The following is a 22,882-nucleotide window of genomic DNA, read 5'->3' on the forward strand; positions in this document are numbered from 1 at the left end:
AGAGGAGGAGGAGAAGGAGGAGGAGAGGGAAGGCTAAGGAGGGAGCAGTCTGCCAGGCTGGGCTTCTGTGGATCACCTGGAGCAGTGTTGGGCTCCGCATTTACTCCTCCACTGCAGCAGTGCGAGGCAGCGGCGCGAGCTGCATGTTGCTCCCAAAGATCACCGCAAAACAAGGACACGGAGTCTCCATCTGCTGGATTCAGGATTCTGCAGCTCTGTTGCTCAACACGCTCCTATCCCCATCAGCATGCACACTCATGCTGTCCCTCTTTAAGCGTCTCTGTCTCTCTACGTGCCTTCGCCTCACACTCCTTTTCCCTCTCGAGGGGGTTTATAGCGTGTCACAAACGTGTTGCCATGTTATTTGGCTCTCACTTTTTGCTGCTCTGTGTCCTCGTACTGACTGGTGCATGTGGTCATGCGTCTGGTGCTCTTGGTGATAAAACGTCAAGCTCAATAAAGCCTCAGCCAACCTCACGCTCTCCCTGCGATGACATCACTCCTCCGTCTGAAAGGGAGGGAGTCGTTTCCTGGTCTTGTCCCTGCTGACGTCACCGAGATCAGACACGTTTTTCAGGCCATGTGCAGGTGTTTAAACGGCATACAATCCATGCAGAAAGTTACACAAAACTGAACAACAGGAGGCAAGGCAAAACGGATGTTCCACTTCGTCTGCACCAGATGAAAGCAAATTACAGTACGAGACTTGGAACACTTTCCTGTCTTTCAAAGTCCTGAGACAACCTCTTATCCAAACTAGAACTGCAAATTTCACCAACCACTAGAGCAACACTTGCCCTCACATTCCCCTCACGTCCTCCCGCCTTCCCCAGCCTCTTCTCTGTCCTACAGCAGAGTAGAGCTTCTAAGGTTAAGAGACAATCTGAGAGAGGAATAAATACAGATTTGGAAAGGATCATATTGATTTTAGGCCCAATGTAAGACTTATTGGTATTCTGAATGAGTAGATGTGCTACTCGAGAAATATTAGCGCTCCCTCACTAGATGAAAAGGACTCATCAGCAATAGCTGATGCAGATGGAAAAGAAAGGGGCTGAAACACAAATCTAACGCAGAACAATGTAAAACCTTGTCTATGTCAGAGCTCAAACCTCGATGCCTTGATGTTTTCTTGTCCTGTTTTCTACACTTCTTCTCTGCAGGTGAATGTTTGGAACGAGAAAAAGGTTTTCAACCTACTACCGTCTCATGACAACTGTTAAACGGTTGTGATGGATAGTCACCAACATAGTACACCTTAAAGAACTGGTGGTTTTCTATCATTCTACTACATACAGTTGTGCATGCAGACTGACAGCAAATCAAAGTGGACTGATACTGGTCCTCATTAGGAAATGAATTACAGTATACATTGTTAGATGTCCCATTGTTATTTTGTCGACCCCCTCCAGATCTTAATGGTTACGATGCTACATTTTAAAATAAGCTGCTTTCTTTACAAGAGCTCTGCTCCCATTCTCTAAACTGCACAGTCTAAAATAAAACCAAAACGATTTATGTACATTCATATGTGTATATACATGAGACTGTCGGGACAACAACAAGAGCTGCTACAGTAACAGCAGAGAGACCCAATGCAAAATCTGTGCTCTGGTGATTCTTTTGCTTTTAGTCCTAACATATTTACCCATGCACTGCTGTTGACACAACTTATTGGGCAGCATAAGAGAGCCCACTAAGTAAATATGTTTTTGAAATGGTCAGGTTTTGAAATACACCAGTAGGTATGTCATAGCAGCGTTTTGAAATGTTACCAAGTGAACAGTCCCACCTAGTGGTGTAAAACTCACCTGAAGTGCTTTTAGAAATGTAAAGATTTGCACATTTGTGCAATAATCCAGTTCTAGATTAAAACCGATCGAAGCAACAAAACTTATAAATGCTCATCATGCTCATTTGTAAAGCTTAAACTCATGCACACAAAGTCATAAACAGCATCACTGATCCTGCTTGCTTAATATCCCTTAAAATCATCCAGTCCACACACTCATTAACATTCTGCCTCAACCTTGAGAAAATGATGAGCGAGGTATGATCAAGAGCAAGTTCTCCGGATGGCTGATAAAGAAGAAAAAAAACTCAGAACCATTCTTTAGGTTATGCACATCAAACAAGCAGAGATGTTCCCTCATCCACGTTCACTTCATCTGGAAACTTTGTGCTGACAAAGCTTGTAAAAAAGCACAGAAGGACCCTACACGCGATTAACTCGCAGATAATCTCTGATGTGTGCTGAAACTCCAACGTCAGCCTATTTGTAATGCTTAAAAAGACACTTTCAGAATGCGATTAACACATATACTGTATGATCATTGTTTGAGCAAATGCTGTCAATGTCGAGATCCTACAGTCTTCTTCTATGGTGTTATGATTTAGGATGACGCTGCCGCACTAAAGACACAAGGCAACGATTGGTGTTGGGGGGCTAAATGTGCAAAATGTCCCTGAGATATTGATGAGCACAACAAAAAGGTAAAGCGTCAGTGTAGAAATAGCTGAACGCGACCCCAAGTTCTATTCTCTTGTCCCGAGAATCTTAAGAATACTTTATTTATACGTTTGTGTCCGTTTGTGGTATTTATAAGGAGGAAAATAAATAAAATTACAAAATTCAACATTACTGTTTCATGATTTCGTCTTGGCCTTTGGCTTCAAAAGCATCACAGTGAAAGTGATAGTATTTGATGTTTGTGCTGATGTGAGCCAGCATTTGATCATCTCGGATGCCCAAAAAATGCCAAGAGAAAGGCAGCGGACCCCTGCAGTGCTTTTTCCTTGGATGGTTCTCAGAGCTCTGACCTCTGCTGAGAAAAGGAGTCGTGCAGAGTTTACCTAATTAACCACTATCTCCTTTATGCCATGCCCAAACGGCTAACACCTCCACCTCACTATGTACAGTTGATTTGTTAAACTGTCTGTATATCCATATATAGAGAAACATTTCATCTGTCAGATCACATGTAACTTACACAGAAAGGAAAGCAGGAAGTGACCTTTGTCATCGTAAAAGCACGGTGATAACAATCGTGCTTATCCAAAGGATTGTTGAATTGTCGTATAAAGCTGTACCAATCAATATTTTTATATTATCAATGGGTGGAATGACTATGTGTATGTGAACGTTGATGCTTATTTTGAATATTTTAACATCTTGCTTCTCATTGTTTACAGCCCGCAACTTTTTTTGTTTTGGTTGCGACTCGCTGCTCTTATTCACGTAATTTACAGCCTTGGTAGGCAGCGGTTTACAGTGAAGACAACTCTGATAGGCCCGCTGTACACTTCTTGCTCAGCACCAAACGGCAGACAAAGTTAGCGCCTAGCTGATAAACACAGTGGAGAATTTAGCAACTAAAGAGACAAGTAATTATCTCAGTAGCTGATGGGGAGAACTAAAAGTAGAGTAAATATTACATTCATCAGGTGGGCACAAACACAACTTCAAGGGAATGCGGAGGTTTCTCCATGTCTGTTGGATGTGTAAATAGGCAACCGTCTGCTGACATGTTTGCCTTATCAACTTTATAGCTTCACAATATGTCAATTTCGTGTTTACAGCTTGTTGTGCAAGCCGCCCCCCCAAAAAAAACTAAAAGCAAGTTTAAGTAACAGTTTTAAACACATCTTATGTATAATTTTGGCATTATTCTATATTTTTCTTATTGTAAAACGAAGAAGGGGCCAAAACCAAAAATGTGTCAATCCATTTCTTTATACTTTCTGACTTCTGGGAAGTATCGGAAAGACATAGGAAGTACAGAAGTCTGGATCTTGCTTTAATAACTTGTAATAAACAATAGAACGTCAGGTTGGTAAAGGACCAGATTGAGATACAACTATGTTTGGATAGATTCTCCTGCACTGATGTTGTGATGTCTTCAAACAAATCCTCATTCAGCATTTTCTCTGCCTCCGAGTCTTACAAGTACACTAGTTCAATTCAGAAAACAGATGTACCCAGCTGATTAAGTGGTTTTTGAACCTGATATATGGTACGGCTACGATTACAGAGCCTGTGTTTATTGTAATGAAGGAACATGTCAATGTGGCTCATTGATGTGGTTTTAATAGTGTTTGGACAAAAATGGAGGTCTATAACACATAGTAATGAGATAGCATAATCAATTTGGTCTTTTTGGGGGGATTATTTGACAATAAGCAAAATATAGAATATCACCACACTAACACACCAACTACAACACGCCACGATGGTCTCATCCAAACCGTGAAAACTCATCGCTTGCGAAGAACAAAGAAGCCGCCGTCATAACACTCATTCCTTCAGATCCCTCTTAAAGCCATGATACAACATGTAGAAATGTAGCCTTTTATACAAGTGAATGGCATCTCCTCATTATGTTTGACTTAATTGCCCCTCCCACCTCTTACCTGAGTCCTTCTCAAAGAAAAGACAGCAGTGAGTCTGTCGTAGCCATGGTAACACCTGTGACAGATGAAAAGATGGATGACAGATATAGTACAATACAGCTGAGTCACTCCAGACACACATTGACTGAATGGAGGGGAGCGGCACAATGGGAACGTGTGGGCATGTACAGACAGAAGAAACTTGAGGGAGAAGCTGTGGGTCCGCTCCATTCACAATCGCTCCAATGGCACCTACACCCTCCCTCCACCTCCTAACACATGTAGGCCCTACTCTATTTCTCACCCACACGCCATGCATCATTCAGTGGTATTGATTAATCACTTCAGGAAACACTCTGACAAGTGCAAAGAATCATTCGGTGAGTGACTCATTCATGCGCTGCGTAACTTTCTGACATTTACACTTTCAATGTGACAAGGTGCTGGCTTCACCTGGCCAAAAGCCCCGAACCTCCATCAGACCTCATGTAGGTGCGCTTCTTGAGGAAAAACCCGTCAATAACAACAACAGGCTTCGCTGCAGGCTCGGTTCATGCACAAACACGACACGGTGCGTCTCCTACCTTTTTCAGCGCTGACATCTTCCTCCTCGGAGAAGGTCACTTCTTCTTCGATAGTACACGGGCGGTAAATAAGTGAAAGGCGATCATGTCTCCTGGTATCCGTGAAAATGTTCATGGTCTTGTTCGTTAGAAACATCTGCGACAGAGCGGCCGTAGTTTCCCATGATGACGGCGGCTTGTGTGTGTTTTCTTGTCCGACGCAAGTCCTGATGCAGCTGCAGACTTCATTCTCTGGAGATGAATTAAAATGCACTGATGTTGTTGTGGTCACTGATAGCACAGCTTCGCTTCTGAAGGCAGCCAATATCAGACGCCATTTTTACAAAGTCTGCCCATACAGTACAGTTGCGTACTTGTATTTATAATGATAATGATAATAATAAATATTACTATTGTTTTTATTATTACATAATGTAACACGTAACTTATCAACAACCTAACAAACAAAATTAAACTTAACATTTAAAAATAATTTTAAAAAACATTCAATTTAATCGATTCAAGCTTACATTAGATAGGCTAAACGTGACGTACGTAATTCAAAGTGAATAGTGGTTGAATTGTGAATAAGAGGTCAAACAATGCATTATCTACTTCGTGACGGCTATAAATCAAATGTAGTAAATATTACATTATTGCACATATATGAGTTTACTTCACACCTACACATATGAGCTAAACTTGAAAAACACATTTTATTTGATCATTATTAAATATTGAACATAATAACTTTATTTACGTTGTACTTTTTATTACCTATAGAAAGTTCAACAAAACAAGAAATAAAAAGTAAACAACGCTTCCTCCTCCTACACACCCTAATCTTGCTTGATAGTTTTGTTTTAAAGTGCCTTGACCTTGGATACCATATTTATGGTAATTCAAGTGAGTGGGATTAGTGTGAGATTGATTTCTGATGCTAAGAAACTTCAGCGTGGTGGACAGGAGCAAGAGGTCACTGAGAAATTGTGGGTAAAGTGCAGAAAACAGCCACAAGTTAAAAAAACTGCCTGCATCTCTTAAACTTTGCTCACACCGCTGAGACAAAAACATTTTACACAGTGCAAATAAATCTGCCCTTATAATGATACCTTGGCAACAAGACAACACATACAAAGTGTTCACTGCTCAGTCAACACATTCTGCAAGTAGATTTTAATTATATTGAAGGAAAATGATTGATGTCTGGAATGTAGTATAAACAACATCACCAGTCTGAGACGCTGCAGCATGTGTTGAATATTTTGCATAAACACTGCTATTATACCTGGAACAATAAAACTCAATTTTTTTGATCAAGTGTTATTTCTTATCCACAAAAAAACTCTGTGGTACTACTCACCATAGACCCATAGGGAAACCCACCAAAGAGGAAGGAAAAACGAAACATTTGTGAAGCCTCACAATGCTTACTTAAACAAAGTAACTTCATTCAGCCTTCCAACAAGTTACTCCACTAAATGGTATGCATTAAACCAACTGTTTAATATCAATTTGGGCAAAGCAATTGAAATATAACATACAATTCTGATTTCGTTAATGACTTATTGTTTCTTTTTTTTTTAATGAAACATTTAAGTATAAATCCAGATGTTATTGTCTCTTTTATTATACCTGTCAGTACCGAGTTTTGTCACTGGAGGGCGCCAGAGACAATCTTCTTCACTGTGCTCTGTCCATGGTCCTGAAGCTTTCAAACGTAATCCACATTATAATTAAGAACTGCATGATAATAGTCCAGACTCACTCGACCCCTCTCCGTTATGCTGAAATGTTTAAACCAGGTCTAGCTCTAGTTCTCTTCATGTTGCTGAAACAAACACACATTATAGTCTTTGACAAAGTCGTTTTCACTGAATCATTTTCATTTGTAATATCTTTTGTTGTATTGTTTATATTAGTTGTATTTATATGATATATGTGTTTGTAGGCCTGTATGTTTTTATATTTTTGTAATTCTATGATATATTACTTTGGCTGTTTTTTATTCACATCTTGTGAGCTATATCACGGCTGCTATGAGGCGTAACCCACCTCCAGACCGGGTGAAGCTGCAGCCTATCACCTGCGTACCATCACACCTGCATTTAAAGGTAATTAGCCGCCAGCAGGTGTAACTAGCTCCCTGCGCTGCTTCCCCACCGCTTGTTTTCACAGCAGAACAACATTTAATTAAATATAGACTAGGCTTAATTCACATTATTTAGTGTTTTGAATCGTTACTTTGTGTTTAAACGTCTTCAAACATTGCTTTACGTGATGCTTTTAACAACACTCATGTCGTCGATCCACCGTGCAGCTGCTGCGCAACCAGTTTGTTTCTGCCTCCTTCTCTTTTTGTCGCATTGGATTTGAAGGCGAAGCGGAGTTGGATAATATCGGGAATTGGACCCAAGTTATAGATGGTGGCTGCCGCTCTGTAGCTGTATGGTGAACATGTGATATCGGGAAAACATGATTGCATGTAACTCGAACAGTGTCCTTCGGTAGATTTGATAAACGGGACGCAGAAAACGCCGACAGAGAGGTCGAGACATCCGGAGAAGAAACCCGCCGGACAGCCGGGGACTGAACTGGACGCCGTCCAGCTGGCAGGCTGAGCAGGTAGGATGAATGAAACTGAGGGTAACGGTGTGTGCAGCGTCCTTGGTTGGATGCAACGTATGCCACAGCAAAAACAATTTTTTTGGTGTTCTTTTTTGGGGGGATGACTCCAAACTTCATTCACCAACCGGACAGTTTAATGTTGCGTGGCTCCTTAGAAGCGGGCGTATGTAGCACGGCACATTTTTTATACATTTTACAAATTGATAGAAATGACTCGTTAATACGGTGCACAATTCATTTATCGACACCTTTTGATTTGACAACAAACTCCCTGGTTTTAGAGTTAAAGATTAATCCCACAATACTCAGTAAAATGATCTGCGGAGGCCAGTAGTCAGCAGTGTGACTCATTTGTGCCTCATAGTAAATCATGTGCATGTCAAATTCCCCTGGGGATAACAACAACTGACTGAGGTTAGTTGTGCCATTTAATGTAACCTTCTTTTCCATAACCACAACAACCTTAAATCGCTAGATTATTAAATAGTTTGATTAATTATTGATTGATTAATAGTATCGACCAGGTGAACTCCACAACACTGCAGAGGAGCCATTGTATAGTTGTTAGAAAGGATGTTATTAATTTAACGCAGCTGTGTTTCTTTGTTGAACAACAACACAAATTGAATTGCTTTTGTGTCAAATGTATGTAAAAGCTGTATAATGTGCAGCTTTTCATTCCTAGCTATTGGGAGATGGTCAAGAAAAACTGCAGGCAGGTGTCACAATGACTGATGACATTGGTGTGTTTTGTGGGAGACATAGAAACATAGTGTCATGTTAGAGGAAAATGTTTGGGCTCCAAGCTAAGAAGATTCAGCATGAGACATTTCCCAATCAAAGTCCTTGTAAGGTTCTTTTCTTGACATGTTGCTCTTATTTCGTTCTGCTAATCAAGAGATCAGCCCTGAGTCCTTCTCCTGAAAGATGTGTATGTATTCCCTCCCGTCCAGACAGCAGTGGGCCTCACAAAACAGAGGACACAGTGAAGGACACTGAGGTAGCCTATCCAGATACCCACCTCTGCTGGATCATGGGTAACCAGACTGGCAGAGACAGCCATGGCACTACAGGTACATGAAGACAGAGGCAATCAACACAAACAGTATAGCTGATTGAGAATGCTGATGTTTTTGCCCCTGGCCAGTTTTCTGACACATGTTTTTTTCTTTCTTCTGGTCATTATACTGTAAGACGGACTATTTTTAGACTATTGTCTTCCTGGTTCCAAGACAACAAGTGAAAATAAACTGGTTTGCAATGGGAACAAAATAACATTGTCTTCTGAAGTTTTTATTCTTTTGTGTTGCTTAAGAGTAGCAAGAGCCTTTACACAGAGTAAGGTATCAGCTGAAACATTTGTATTTGTTAATATTCTGCAATACAAAACAATAAAAATGCAGAAAACATATCTACTTACTAAGGAAAAGTTCAAAACACTATTGCGTTAAACTGTTTATTTCAGTTGGAACAGCTAATTGTATTGGCTTTAGCAGTAATATTTCATTACGTCCCCCTAATTCAAAAGAAAAAATTCGAAGACCATTCTTGTTTGTTTACCAAAAGCACACTCTTGTAGTGCAATGGTAGCAATAATTCTGTTCTGAACTTAAGTATGTCACTAATCCAGGAATAATAATAATACTGATATGAGAAAGTAACTGTACAGTAACTGTATTTAAGGCTAAATCACAACGTGGGGCTGCTGTAGAGGTTTGCATCACATTTCCACTGATGAACACTGGCGATGTACCTGATATGTCTAAATGAAATTCTGATGAGTACTGCATGAAACACAGAAACATCTCTTGGCACACAGGAAGTGATAAGTCAGAACTATGCAGTGAAATACAAACTGTATCCCAAAGGATTCAGTGAAAGTTGGATCTAGCAATGTCAGATCTTTAAGCCTCTATCATGTCAAAGCACCACTGACCAGCTTTCATTTTTTCTCGGCTAATGTGTGCAATTGCCCTGTGCAGTCCTGCACTGTTTACTACCTTAAGACATTCAGTCTGCGGCTCGCTCTGTTTAATTCTCAACTTACAGCTGTTTAAAATGCTGCTCCTTGTTTCCCTCTCATGGCTGTCAGTATGCAGGAAGCAGGCTCAGGCCAGAGGATGAGAATAGCTCCCCTGCTGCAGCTGAGCAGACTACATCATGCTGCTGCCAAGGAAATTATGAGTCTGCAGAATCCTGCAGCACAACACAAGGGCAAGGAGGGGAAGCATGAAAGGATCTGAGTCGAAGGAGGTGGAGATCCCTGTAGCCTGCCGCAACCCTTTATAACCAATGCACACCATAAACGGCATACTATCAGCATCATAGAAAAATCACAAAGCTCTGAAATTAGGTGACATTTTAGAGGCTTCATGACACAAAAAAGCCAAAAATCAATAAAAATCACTCTCCTTGAAAAAATGCTGTGCATGGTTTATGCAGAATGCTAGCAGCACTGATGATGGATGTAATCACCTCGTGGTGGCAGTGAGAGCAGCTGTTAGATTGTAGGGTAAAATCTCCTCTCCTCCTGGATCTTGCCACATGGGGGAACAGTGTGTGAGTGTTTGCCTGCCAAGGCATTGGCAGCAGAGGCTTTTTGCTGCATCAGTCAGCCCAGGACAGTAAATAAGGGAGCAGTGCTTAAATCTTCGAGTAAAAGAAGAGGGGGGACTTTGCATTCAGCACATTTTTCTTCTATTAGATGATTTTAAAGCTGAGGACATCATATTACCCTCTTTTTTTTCTCTCCGATGCCCATTTTTTTGTGCTCCCCACCAGTTTTACATTTCCCCCTCTTAGGTTCTCCTTTAGATTTCTTCCACACGCCTCCTACCACGCCCTCAGAGGGAGAGCTGACTGCCATGGCCTTATCCTCTGCAGCTTCCTCCAGTAAGGCACAGACGCCATCACCAACCGCCGCCACCACCCCCTCCATCTCCTCTCCACTTGCAGACTGGACACAGAAACTGTCTGCTCCCTCAGAATGGGCTGTGATAAGCGTAGACGGCGTCACCGCAGAGACAAATGTGAGCGACGCAGCAGTGATGCAGGTGAAGGCAGCGGGCAGCCCGGTCAGCCTGGCGTTCCTGCCTCCATCCAGAGGATCGCCTTCAGAGCAGAGCTGGCACGAGCGGGATAGTGGACTGGAGCCGCAGGCTGCAGCAGAGAGAGTCGAAGAGGAGATGACCCTGGTTTTACTCAGTCTGATGGAGCACTACAGCACCTCACTAGGCCTGACCCCCAACACTGATGTAACCACAGGAGCAGTAGGTAGGTCCTCCATCACTGTTTTTTTTTTCTTAAAGGTACATTAAAGCTAGGATTGATAATGTTGAGAAACTAGAAAGAGTAAGCTATATTTTAAAAAGCATCAAACGATAAAACCAACTCAGTAGTGCCTATTCTTTTCTAATGAAATTAGCTAGCAGCAGTAGCTCCAAAAGTTGTAGCAAGAAAGTTGCCAAGTCAGCAACACTGACAGTCTGTCCCTTCAGGTCTCTCTCTTCAAAGCCACTGCCCCCAAATTATCATAATGAACGTAAACGACAAAAATGACCATTGTTAGAACTCACAGCTGTCAAGCTAGCAGCTTGTGGCATACTCTGTTGACGAGCAGCGAGTACACATGTAGGATACGTGTAGGTAGACAAGCAGGTAGCCCGTCCAATCATTACATCCGATTGAAACAGGCTTATTACAGTCCTGCAACAGCCACAGAAACCGGATTCTTTTCTTTTTTTTGTCAGAGTATTTGCTTCTTTGATTGCTGTCGGGATGAAAACTGAATTTCAACAAATTTAACAAAAAAAATGTATGAAGAACATTACCAACCCAAGCTTTAAAGGTGCTAAATGTGGGAGTGAGAGCATTTCTATTGCCTCTCAACGGTTCTCAACATCGTGACAACTTAGCTGGCTCGCAGCTTACAGTGCAAACAGTGCTGGCAGAGCTAACAGCGTTTAACTGAGGGGAAACCAGAGGGTGGGTGTCACAGTCATTGGGCAATAACAGCTGTATGAGAGCAACGCATGGCAGCGGCCGTGAGCTAACCAGTTGGGCACACTCTCATGCACTAGCATGCACTAGCATGCACTAAAAGGCAGGCGGCTGGCCCACCTATATCAACGAAGCACAGAGAAGCTTGGATTACAACTAACAGAGGAAGAGTGACTTCAACTGTCTGGATCAGGGGGAAAAATTGCTAAATATGTCTCCGCCTTTACTTAATATAAATGAAAAGAATCGCAAGTACCTTGTTGTATTAACAATTATGACTAGTTTCTACCTACCTACACACAGATAACTGATAACTTGCCTAAAACTGTAGCTGTGCTTCTTTTGCTTTACTTAGATTCATCTGATTGTGATTTAGTAATGCAAAAAGGATGCTTTTTCAAATAGTTTTGCGTCACTGAATTCATTTAGAATATGCATTAAGTAAACCGACAAGGTAGGAGGACAACATTTAAAAAGATTATTCTGTGATGTAGAATTTGCTTGGCCAAATTGGAAACGTCAGAGGTCGAGATATCCTGACTTTTAGTCACTGGTGAGGGTCAAGCTCAAAAAACACAATTTCCTACAATACAACTCAACAATAGTATCTTTTGCTTTACCGTCTTTTCAACCCTATGCTCCCTTGGAAATCCAAGATTTTGTTCAAATTGTTTTTTAGTCCTGTCCTTTTTTGTTTTATTAAATATTTTATAAAAGTGTGTTGCTCTTGAGTAAATAATGAATTGAGTAAATAATGACTGAACAGACTTTTAAATTTACTTTCATTCAACCGTATGTGCTTTTCTTCGTTCAACTTGTTTTTCAGAGCTGCTCAGGTGCTTGATAACAGAGAGAGATGAGCTGGTTGAGGAGGTGGACACACTTAGGGAGACACTGAGGGTGAGTTGGAGCTGCAAGTCCCATGACAACCATTAAAATGTCCTAAAACTCACTCGTTTTATTCTGCTTTATTCTTTAGCGGACACTTAAGAGCCATATCAAGAACACGCAGCTTTTAAATTCAGATTTCACGGTTTCTATTCCATTTTTTATTCTCTTTCTTTTGTCCTACGTGACAGACAGAGAGGTTGGAGTGGCATCAGTTCCAGTGTGACCTGCAGGTCGCGGTGTCTGTGGCCGACCGGCTGCGGGTCGAGTCGGAACAGGCTCTGGGTTTGCTCCAGAAGAGCCACGGGGCCGTGAAGGAGCAGCTGACTCATGCCCTCAGCAGAGAGCAGGAGAAGGAGGGAGAGCTGGAGAGTCTGAGGGCCGAGCACAGAGATGTCTGCTGCAAACTTAATGAACTCACTCTGCAGCGGCAGCTGGAGCGAGCCGAGCTGGACGCTCTGAGGGACGCTCTGAGGGACGCCTGCAAGGTGAAAGATACAACAGAATGTGATAAACAGGCAGAGCGACAGGAGGATGTGCATGGGGAGGAAATACAGGAAGTTGTAGAGGAAAAACCCAGGCAAGTTGAAACCAACACTGAAGTTAAACATTTTGAAAAGGAGAATGAAACAAGTCAAGAGGTGGATGCTCATGTTGTGGGTCATGATCTCGAGGAGGCAAATGGATCAGGGAGCATGCAGCTGACAGGGAAAGGGGTGGCGGAGGGATACCTTCGTAGTTTGGCTATACTGGACAAGAAGAAAGATGGGAGAGATCCAAGGAGGATTGTGATGCTATCTGAAAGATCTTGGTGAGTCGACATGAACACATTCACCCCTGTTAACAGAAGACAGTGTTATAAAACATGCAAAAACGGTCTTTTAGGAGTCTCTCTCGTCTCCCACTCCCAACTGACTCCTCCAGTGAAAATGGGACCTCAAAAAACACGAGCACAACCCTGCCGCTATGCAAGGTACCACACTTGTTGAATTGATATTAAATGTTCTTTAACCTATCATAATTAAATAGATGGATATTTCAGTGATTAGGGAGGTGGGAAACACTTATATTACCGTTGGATGACACTAGGCATATGAAGAATCTGTTTTCTAAACTTTACAGAAAGAAGAGCCACCAAAACCGAGAAGGATGGACCGCATTTTACAGCGGCAGGACAGCTGGTCCAGCTTTTACACAGGTGAGCTTTAAACCCACCAAACCGCACTTAATGTTCTTTTAGACAGCTTAGTAAGTGTACAGTTGTATGACTGACTGCATCTTTGTCTTGCAGGAAAACCGGATGAGGACCAAAGCTCAGATTCCATCAAGTAACTAACTATTAGGGCCCTTTTCTTTGTTGATACTGACACCTCAACATACACTGAAGTCTCTGTGTAAAGGAAACGGAAAGGCTGATAAATGTTTGCTTGAATCAGTCAAAGCAAATGAGTCACATTCAATCACAATTTCCGGTTTACCCTTTTGCACACTTGAATCTGCAGAAAAAGCTTGTTTTCTCCTTGATCTCATTATGTGTGATTTTACTTCTCACTGTAAAGGTAAGTAACAAATTAAGTTATTCTTTGAAAGCTTTTCTTGCCCTCCCAGACCTCAAGATGGTTTCAGTGCTCTGCTGAGGCGTCATGGCGGCTCCAGAAGAAACTCTCTGCTGCGCTGGTGCCAGAGTCGTACCCAAGGTTATAAGGTTAGAAAGGAGGACGTAACTATCTTTGAAATATTTCGAAATTCTGTTAAATTAAGAGGAATTCAGGGTGGGCAACAAAAATACATTTTTACCAGTTATATCATGTCTTGATCAAGTGTGTTTTCTGGCAGAATATTGAGATCACAAACTTCAGCAGCAGCTGGGATGACGGTTTGGCGTTCTGCGCCGTTTATCACACATATTTGCCAACTCACATCCCGTACGACACCCTCAACCCAGCAGACAAGGTAAAACTAATGCTGTTGATTCTCAAAACAAAAGAAACGCATGCAATGAGCAGGTTATGTTTTAGTTATTTAATTTACAAATACTTTTTGACTCAAGCACAAGTCTTAAAAGCCTTTAAAGAAAACATATTGGGTATCCAGGAGCAAAAACTGATAATCTCTCAACCCATAAAACCAGGCATACGGGTTATTGATCAAGTCAAAATGATTGTACTCCAGAAAGTCATTCCAGGTGTGTTGGATCATTAACTCTGACTATGGAAGAACAAAAAAAAAAATCACTTGTACTTTACCAATGACAACAACGTTCTAAGGACCAGAACATCATTAATAAAGTCTGTAAAACAAATGCACCTGATAATGTAAAAGCTGCTTCTGACTCAAATGTTTTTACAGAAGGAAAATCTGGACCTTGCTTTTAAGACAGGAGAGAGAGTGGGAATCATCACCACACTGGTGAGACATTTTAGTCAATCCACAAGACATTTGTAAGATTTACAAATTGTGCAACTTAAACCAGCTGTGTCCACTGGTTGTATAATCTTATCTTTACATGTTAACTGTGTGACAGACATCGGAGGAGATGCTGAAGGCAGATGGACCGGACTGGCAGCAGGTCCTGGGTTATGTCGAAAGCATTTTCCGTCACTTTGAGATGTGAAGTCATTTTCTCTTGTGTCGCTCTTCATCCTGGTTCTTTTCCATCATTGTGACTCAAGGACTGAAACACTCCCACCACAAGAGGGAGTTCTACTCATAATATATTGGAGCAGCCAGGATTTTAAATGTCAGCAATATTAAACTTTATGATATGTTTTTATGCATCTATACGACGTCCTTCACACAGAAACTAAACCTTGGAGTATTTCTATTTTTCTACATACCATTTATTCAGATCCAAATAGTTGCTGGGTGATGATGCACAAGACACTAAAGGATTTGTCAGATTATAAACACATGTTCAACAATCACTGTCACATTTGTTTCTGGGTGCTGGGTGCACTGGTTTTGCACGGTTTGCCTTTTAGAAATTAATGAGCACTTTATGATTAATGTAAATTTGCGCTGTATTTTTATGTGGATGATTTCAGAATCTGGAGCACTTTTAAGTTTTATTTATCTTGACTAATAGTTTTATCATGAACCTCTCCTGCTGTTATACAGTATCATGTCTGCATGCACCCAAACTAAAACAAAGAAAGGGGGCAGACATGAACTCAAGATTTTATTTGTTGGAATGGTGATGTTTTAACCTTAAACACTACTGTATCTGTAAGGAAATATATATGTAAATGTATGTAAGCGCTTCAGTATTTTTCAAAAACATGGTAATCATATGACTATGTTGTTGCCAAATGCCTTATTGCAGTAATAAAGTTATATATATGAAAATTGTTTCCCCCGCACATTTTCTCTATAAATACCACACAGATTCACAGAAAACCTTTTAATATATAACAGAAGAATGACATTTGATACATTTGACAGCATATAAAAATGGTAAAATTTTAAACAAGATGGCATAAAAGGAAATGTTTAAGGTTCAACGACATGAGAACATTGTCATAATGCAACATGTAACAAATAAATACTGAAACATTTTAAAGGCAATAATTTAACACAATTTTGCAAGGATGTTTTAAATGAAACCTTAATGCAGATAAGGCAAGTTTTATCTTTGTTGGAACGTATTAGTGTATTGAGTTTGAAACTATATTTTGTCCCAATATTTCTCAGGATGAGTATATGATAGACAAGAATGTTCATGTTGAACAAAAGAATTAGACGAAAGTAACGTTGCAGTTGACCAATGAATGTAAAGAAGTCCTATGAAGCTGGAATGGCCCCTCCTATAGGTGGTGTTGATAGTGGTGGCAGGAGGAGAGACTTCAGCTTAACTGACATGGCTGCAATTTCAGGGTCCTGGGTTTCATACATCTTCACCAATCTGGCAAATTTTAGGACACCTGTAAGCGGAGCAGAGACGATCATGGTGGAGCAGATCGATGTGATGAAATGTGTCATCTACCCTGTGGTACATAAGGTCTATGAGTACAGTAAATATCTGCATATAATGAGAAAGTTTTCTGGAGTTCGTAAATGAGTATTTATCAATAACAGTTTCAAATAATGCCATCAATGTATGGCAGAGCTCTAGTGAATAACATGATGCATTCTGCTCTGTAGAGGTCCTGGAAGTTCAATCCGGTTGTACAAGATTTCCTTTTACAGAATGATGCTTTGGCTCTGAATTTATGAATTATCTTTGTGTTAAGAGTTTCCTCTGTTGCTTGGTCCAATGCATGGAGTACATCTCTATGGTGTGTGTGTGTGTATATCTGAATGGAAAATGCTGCCACACTTACCTTCTCCCTCATTGTTGAAGCCATACGCTTTGATAACCTCTTGTTGAATCTGGGTGGCCACAGGGAGCACAAGCTGCAACATCTTGCCCATGTCGTTGCAGGCACTTTCTCGGGCCTCCTCCATCCTTGCAGTGTTTTCAGGTGCTGAGAAGGCCTGGATCACCTCGCTCAGTACCACTGTGGAAGATACAAACAAAAGATCAGTAGTTGATCTGCTTCTACAGCATGTATATGCAACTGCGATGCAAGTCATTTTTGCATGATGTAGATAAAGACAGGATCTTGGAGATACAAGTAAACTGAATGTGCTTTTCATTAAAGTACAAGTGCAAACATCCCACCCATCCAAAGACAACAAGGAACCCCACAGACACAAATGATAAGCCTGAGTAATGATTTCAGCTTCTGTTTGAATGTAGAGGAGACAGCTCTCGGGTCATCCGGCAGTTTGACATGCTGAAAGTGTCAGCAATAATGATGTGGGGCACATAAGACAGACCATAAGAGCTAGAAAATGTACACTTATACGATCATAATCGGTTCTTCTCACCTCTGGTCTGCTCAACGGTGAGGGTAGGCTGCTGTGCTGGAGCTGAGGCCATGTCTGGAGAGAGAAAGATGTACGTATGTATGAACAGGGAAGACACTAGATGGTTTAAAAGACGGTTTTACTGTTTTAGACTAAATTCAATACTGAAGTAATCACGACGCAGTAATACCTCCTTCTGTGTCAGTTAAAGAAAAGAAAATAACCTCAGTCATAGAACCGAAGTGAGTACTTGACTAATCGATCGACAGAAAATGAATCTGTAACTATGTTGATTTTGATTATTAATTCACTTTTGATGTAAAACCTGCTCTTCCACTGTGATGATTGGTTTCTGCTATACATCATTGTGAACTGAATATGTTTGGGTATTGGACACCTGAAGATGCCCTCATAGGCTCTGATAACTAGTAATAAACATTTTGCACAATGTTCCGATACGTTGAACTACTACTACTAATAATATAAATGCCTGTTAGCAGCCCTACTTAGTTGTTTTGTATACGAGATTGAAAACGAGATGACAAAAATCATCCTTGAAAATGCGAGAAGTGAACCTGCTGTAAGATGATTATCTGTATACAGTATAAGTCTCACTAAAGTTAGCAGAGCTAACTAACGTTATAGTCTTCCACAATGACAACATAAAGAACAGTTTGGACGTTGCTTCTTCGTCCGTTTACTTTCTCCCAATCGATAGCTTTAAATGTAAAACAAGACAACGTTAGCTTAGCTACGTTACCGACAGCTGAAACACACATACCTGAACTGATCCACTGATCAATGAAATGTAGAGTTTTGGGATTTCACCACAAATGAGCAAACCTAGCTTGTAGCATAACTGGGAAAAGTAGCTGGAAAACGAAGCCTTTTACGACAATTGACAGCTCTTTGGGACATCACATCCTTCTTTTTGGCAGGCGCGGGAGTAAAATGTAAACAAATGCCTCGCTAAGCTAGTAGCATGATGAAATCTCGCCAACATGTTGTTAAAGTCGAAGTGAGTGACAGTGGACGTGATTGTATTTGACATTAAGCTTTATTGAAGCAACGGTGAAATCCAGAGGTTTTGAGTGAGTGGTGACAGCGTGTCTTTTGCCACGTACACATAACGTCCGTGTCGATGGAGCAGATGATGGCAGAGTTCAGAGACAGACAACAGGCTGAAAGTACGGTGAAAAAGGATGACAGTGCTGGTCCACAGTGCATAGCACAGATTGATGCAACAACAATAACAACAACAACCGACAGTCAACAGACTAAAGAGACAGAAAACATCAGAGCTTCGAGTCAGACCTCTCCAATAAAGGTGAGACGTCACTTGTTTATGATGTGACTGACTGAATCAGCTCACAACTTCATTAACTTTCTGATTAAATGTTTTCTGAATTATTATGTATCACTTATTGATGGTGTTCAATGCAGCTGGCTTCATAATTTAAGATACATCTGTATTTTATTTATGGATCTACAATAGTGAAACACATATCCTTGCAAAGTTAAACACAGACACGAAACATGTAGCTAAGGCTACAACTATTTAAACAATAATTTCATCGTGATTAATCAGTCCATTACTATATTTGATAAGTGATGTGTCATTTTTTCTATAAAATGTAAGAAAATATAAAAAACTGCCCTTAAAATTACCCAAATTCCTTGTTTTGTCTGACCAACACTCCAAAACCCAAACGTATTAACTCTAAAGTAATATAAACACACATGCAAGCAGAACATCTTCACATTTGAGAAGCTGTGAATGTGAAATCAATTCAGTAATTTACTGTTTTAGCCCTACTTGTAACATATTTCACAAAAACCTCTTTAAATACTAAGGTATACAAGTACATTGTAACTAAAAAAATAAATTATGAAAAATGTAAAATGATATATAATGATAAATTATAATCAATATCCAAACACGCCACTCCATGATACTCCTGGCCTGACCTTCCGTCTTATCTGTCTATAATGGTTGTAGTTTGAACGAGTTTGAAGTGAATCAAACTACAGTAGACCAGCAAGTAACAAGTCCTCCCGTCTTAACTGAACATGCCTACAGTCTCCTAACATGTGGGCCCCTGGCAGAGAGAGGCCTGTTTTGTGCCCAGACCCACTGTAAGCTGTAAACTTGTGATGTTGAAATGCGTTGAACATATTGAACCTCCTGTTGCGTCTTCTCTACAGGACCGTAGTGACTGGCTGCTGGACAGCACTGTGGGAAGATGGCTGGCTTCAAAACAATTTGTCTTCTCAAACCTCACTTGGCTCAAAGTGCTGCTGTGGCTGTCGCTGCTCGGCCTGTTTGTTGTACTAGAGTTTGGCCTGCCCTTCTTTGTCATCTCCCTCTTCTACTGGCTCTATAAGGGACTCCGTAGCCCAGCTGCCCGCAAGCCTGGAGAACTGAGCGCTTATTCTGTCTTCAATCCAGACTGTCAGCCTCTGCTGGGCACTCTCACTACAGAGCAGCTGGACGTAGAGATGGGTTACAGTCACTTGTTATTTGCACATTGATATTAAATAATCACATTTCTTTTATCCTTACAAAAATGTAATTTTTTTCAGGAATATACAGGGACTTACAGTGATGATATTAATTAATATTTCTGTATTACTAATTAAGTTAAGATTGGTCTGCTTCCAGGTTTATTCATGTTTCTGTGCCTAAAAGCAGTTTACTAGTGGCTTCACTTCAGGTCGTGAAAGAGAACTAACACTCGGTGCACAAGTTTTAATTGTTTTAATTTATATAAATGTGAGAATGGTAGTGAGTGAACTGGGGAGATGCAGTGGCTCATCCTTAGTCATATGTGCTAAAAGACTAAAGGGCAAGCTGCTTTGAAATGTATATGGAAACAAATGTTTCTTACTTCAAATAAATGGCTTTTCAAGTTTAATAAAATATTCTGATGTATCGAGCAGTGTTGCATGTTGTCTCTATCGGCCTTGATATCACAAATTACAAACACACCGATCCCATTATGTTTTAGCAGTGTTAAAACAAATGAACAAAACTATAGCTTGTAGCATACCTGTGAAAAGTAGCTGGGAAACGAAGCCTTTTACGACAATTGACAGCTCTTTGCGACATCACATCCTTCTTTTTGGTAGGCGCGGAAGTAAAATGTAAACAAATGCCTCGCTAAGCTAGTAGCATGATGAAATCTCACCAACATGTTGTTAAAGTCGAAGAGGAAGTGAGTGACAGTGGACGTGATTGTATTTGACATTAAGCTTTATTGAAGCAACGGTGAAATCCAGAGGTTTTGAGTGAGTGGTGCCAGCGTCTCTTTTGCCACGTACACATAGTAACGTCCGTGTCGATGGAGCAGAAGCTGGCAGAGTTCAGAGCCAGACGACAGGCTGAAAATACGGTGAAAAAGGATGACAGTGCTGGTCCGCAGTGCATAGCACAGACAATAGCGGACACAGCTGATCAGATTGATGCAAAAACAACAACAACAACCGACAGTCAACAGACTAAAGAGACAGAAAACATCAGAGCTTCGAGTCAGACCTCTCCAATAAAGGTGAGACGTCACTTGTTTATGATGTGACTGACTGAATCAGCTCACAACTTCATTAACTTTCTGATTCAATGTTTTCTGAATTATTATGTTTCACTTATTGATGGTGTTCAATGCAGCTGGATTTTACAAATTTAAGATAAATCTGTATTTTATTTATGGACATACAATAGTGAAACTCATCCTTGCAAAGTTAAATACAGACACGAAACATGTAGCTAAGGCTACAACTAATTAATTAAACAATCATTTAATCATTGATTAATCAGTCCATTACTATATTTGTTTAGTGATTTTTGCTATAAAATGTAAGAAAATATAGAAAATTGCCCTTATAATTACTCAAACCCAAATTCCTTGTTTTGTCTGACCAACACTCCAAAACCCAAACGTATTAACTCTAAAGTAATATAAACACACATGCAAGCAGAACATCTTCACATTTGAGAAGCTGTGAATGTGAAATCAATTCAGTAATTTACTGTTTCAGCCCTACTTGTAACATGATATTTCACAAGAACCTCTTTATTAAATGCTAATGTATGCAAGTACTCATTGTAACTAAAAAAATACATTATGAAAAATGTAAAATAATATTTGTTAAATTATAATCAATATCCAAACACGCCACTCCATGATACTCCTGGCCTGACCTTCCGTCTTATCTGTCTATAATGGTTGTAGTTTGAACGAGTTTGAAGTGAATCAAACTACAGTAGACCAGCAAGTAACAAGTCCTCCCGTCTTAACTGAACATGCCTACAGTCTCCTAACATCTCCTGCAGAGAGAGGCCTGTTTTGTGCCCAGACCCACTGTAAGCTGTATACCTGTGATGTTGAAATGCGTTGAACATATTGAACCTCCTGTTGCGTCTTCTCTACAGGACCGTAGTGACTGGCTGCTGGACAGCGCTGTGGGAAGATGGCTGGCTTCAAAACAATTTGTCTTCCCAAACCTCACTTTGCTGAAAGTGCTGCTGTGGCTGGTGCTGCTCGGCCTGTTTGTTGAACTAGAGTTTGGCCTGCCCTTCTTTGTCATCTCCCTCTTCTACTGGCTCTATGAGGGACTCCGTAGCCCAGCTGCCCGCGAGCCTGGAGAACTGAGCGCTTATTCTGTCTTCAATCCAGACTGTCAGCCTCTGCTGGGTGCTCTCACTGCAGAGCAGCTGGAGGGAGAGATGGGTTACAGACCTCTGGCTAACAGATGAAGCACTTGTGATTTGCACATTTATATCAAATAATCACATTTCTTTTGTCCTTACAAAAATGTAATTATTTTCAGGAATATACAGGGACTTACAGTGATGATATTAATTAATATTTCTGTATTACTAATTAAATTAAGATTGGTCTGCTTCCAGGTTTATTCATGTTTCTGTGCCTAAAAGCAGTTTACTAGTGGCTTCACTTCAGGTCGTGAAAGAGGGCTATGCCACATCAAATAACTAACACTCGGTGCACAAGTTTTAATTGTTTGAATTTATATAAATGTGGGAATGGTAGTGAGTGAACTGGGGAGAAGCTGTGGCTCATCCTTAGTCATATGTGCTAAAAGACTAAAGGGCAAGCTGCTTTGAGATTGATATGGAAACAAATGTTTCTTACTTCAAATAAATGGCTTTTCAAGTTTAATAAAAGATTCTGATGTATCAAGCTGTGTTGCATGTTATCACAAATTACAAACACACCGATCGCACATGTTTTGTCAGTGTTATTAAACAAAAGCTGCAATTTAAAAAAAGTAATGTTTGATAAAATATTGAAAAAATATTCATTCAAAACTTGCAATGAATTTATTGATAAAAGTAATGAGTGTTGAGCTTAAACGAAAATCTTATTGTATAAAAATCTAAAGCAAATATCTTTGTCCTCTTTTTCCCTTGAATGAAACTCGGTGGACACTTGAGCCATATTATTGCCTCCAAGCAAGTGTCTGGTACACTCATAGACTGTATAAAGAGTGCATGACGCAAAACTTAAACAAAACCATGGCTGTTCATGACAAACTGATTTTTCTTTAGC

At 40.5% G+C, this 22,882-nt stretch overlaps 3 protein-coding genes across 3 annotated transcripts; 2 read left to right on the forward strand and 1 right to left on the reverse strand.

The window, feature by feature from the left end:
* Positions 1-15,900: 15,900 nt before the first annotated feature.
* On the reverse strand, positions 15,901-18,206 carry grcc10 (gene rich cluster, C10 gene). The gene is made up of 4 exons (XM_079180836.1): positions 18,097-18,206; positions 17,337-17,390; positions 16,787-16,963; positions 15,901-16,387 (listed from the first exon to the last, which is right to left on the reverse strand). The coding sequence occupies exons 2-4, from the start codon at positions 17,386-17,388 to the stop codon at positions 16,248-16,250; spliced, it is 369 nt and encodes a 122-aa protein (XP_079036962.1). The 5' UTR covers positions 17,389-17,390; positions 18,097-18,206; the 3' UTR covers positions 15,901-16,247.
* A 52-nt stretch (positions 18,207-18,258) lies between these two features.
* Positions 18,259-20,252, forward strand: LOC306711449 (uncharacterized protein). Its single transcript, XM_079180408.1, has 2 exons — positions 18,259-18,642; positions 19,521-20,252. The coding sequence occupies exons 1-2, from the start codon at positions 18,457-18,459 to the stop codon at positions 19,845-19,847; spliced, it is 513 nt and encodes a 170-aa protein (XP_079036534.1). The 5' UTR covers positions 18,259-18,456; the 3' UTR covers positions 19,848-20,252.
* Positions 20,253-20,451: 199 nt separating this feature from the next.
* Positions 20,452-22,584, forward strand: LOC306711603 (SAYSvFN domain-containing protein 1-like). The gene is made up of 2 exons (XM_079180614.1): positions 20,452-20,863; positions 21,745-22,584. The coding sequence occupies exons 1-2, from the start codon at positions 20,657-20,659 to the stop codon at positions 22,066-22,068; spliced, it is 531 nt and encodes a 176-aa protein (XP_079036740.1). The 5' UTR covers positions 20,452-20,656; the 3' UTR covers positions 22,069-22,584.
* Positions 22,585-22,882: the final 298 nt, after the last annotated feature.

Source organism: Pholis gunnellus, assembly GCF_910591455.1.
Source record: "Pholis gunnellus genome assembly, chromosome: 19".
In the NCBI taxonomy this organism is placed as follows: domain Eukaryota; kingdom Metazoa; phylum Chordata; class Actinopteri; order Perciformes; family Pholidae; genus Pholis; species Pholis gunnellus.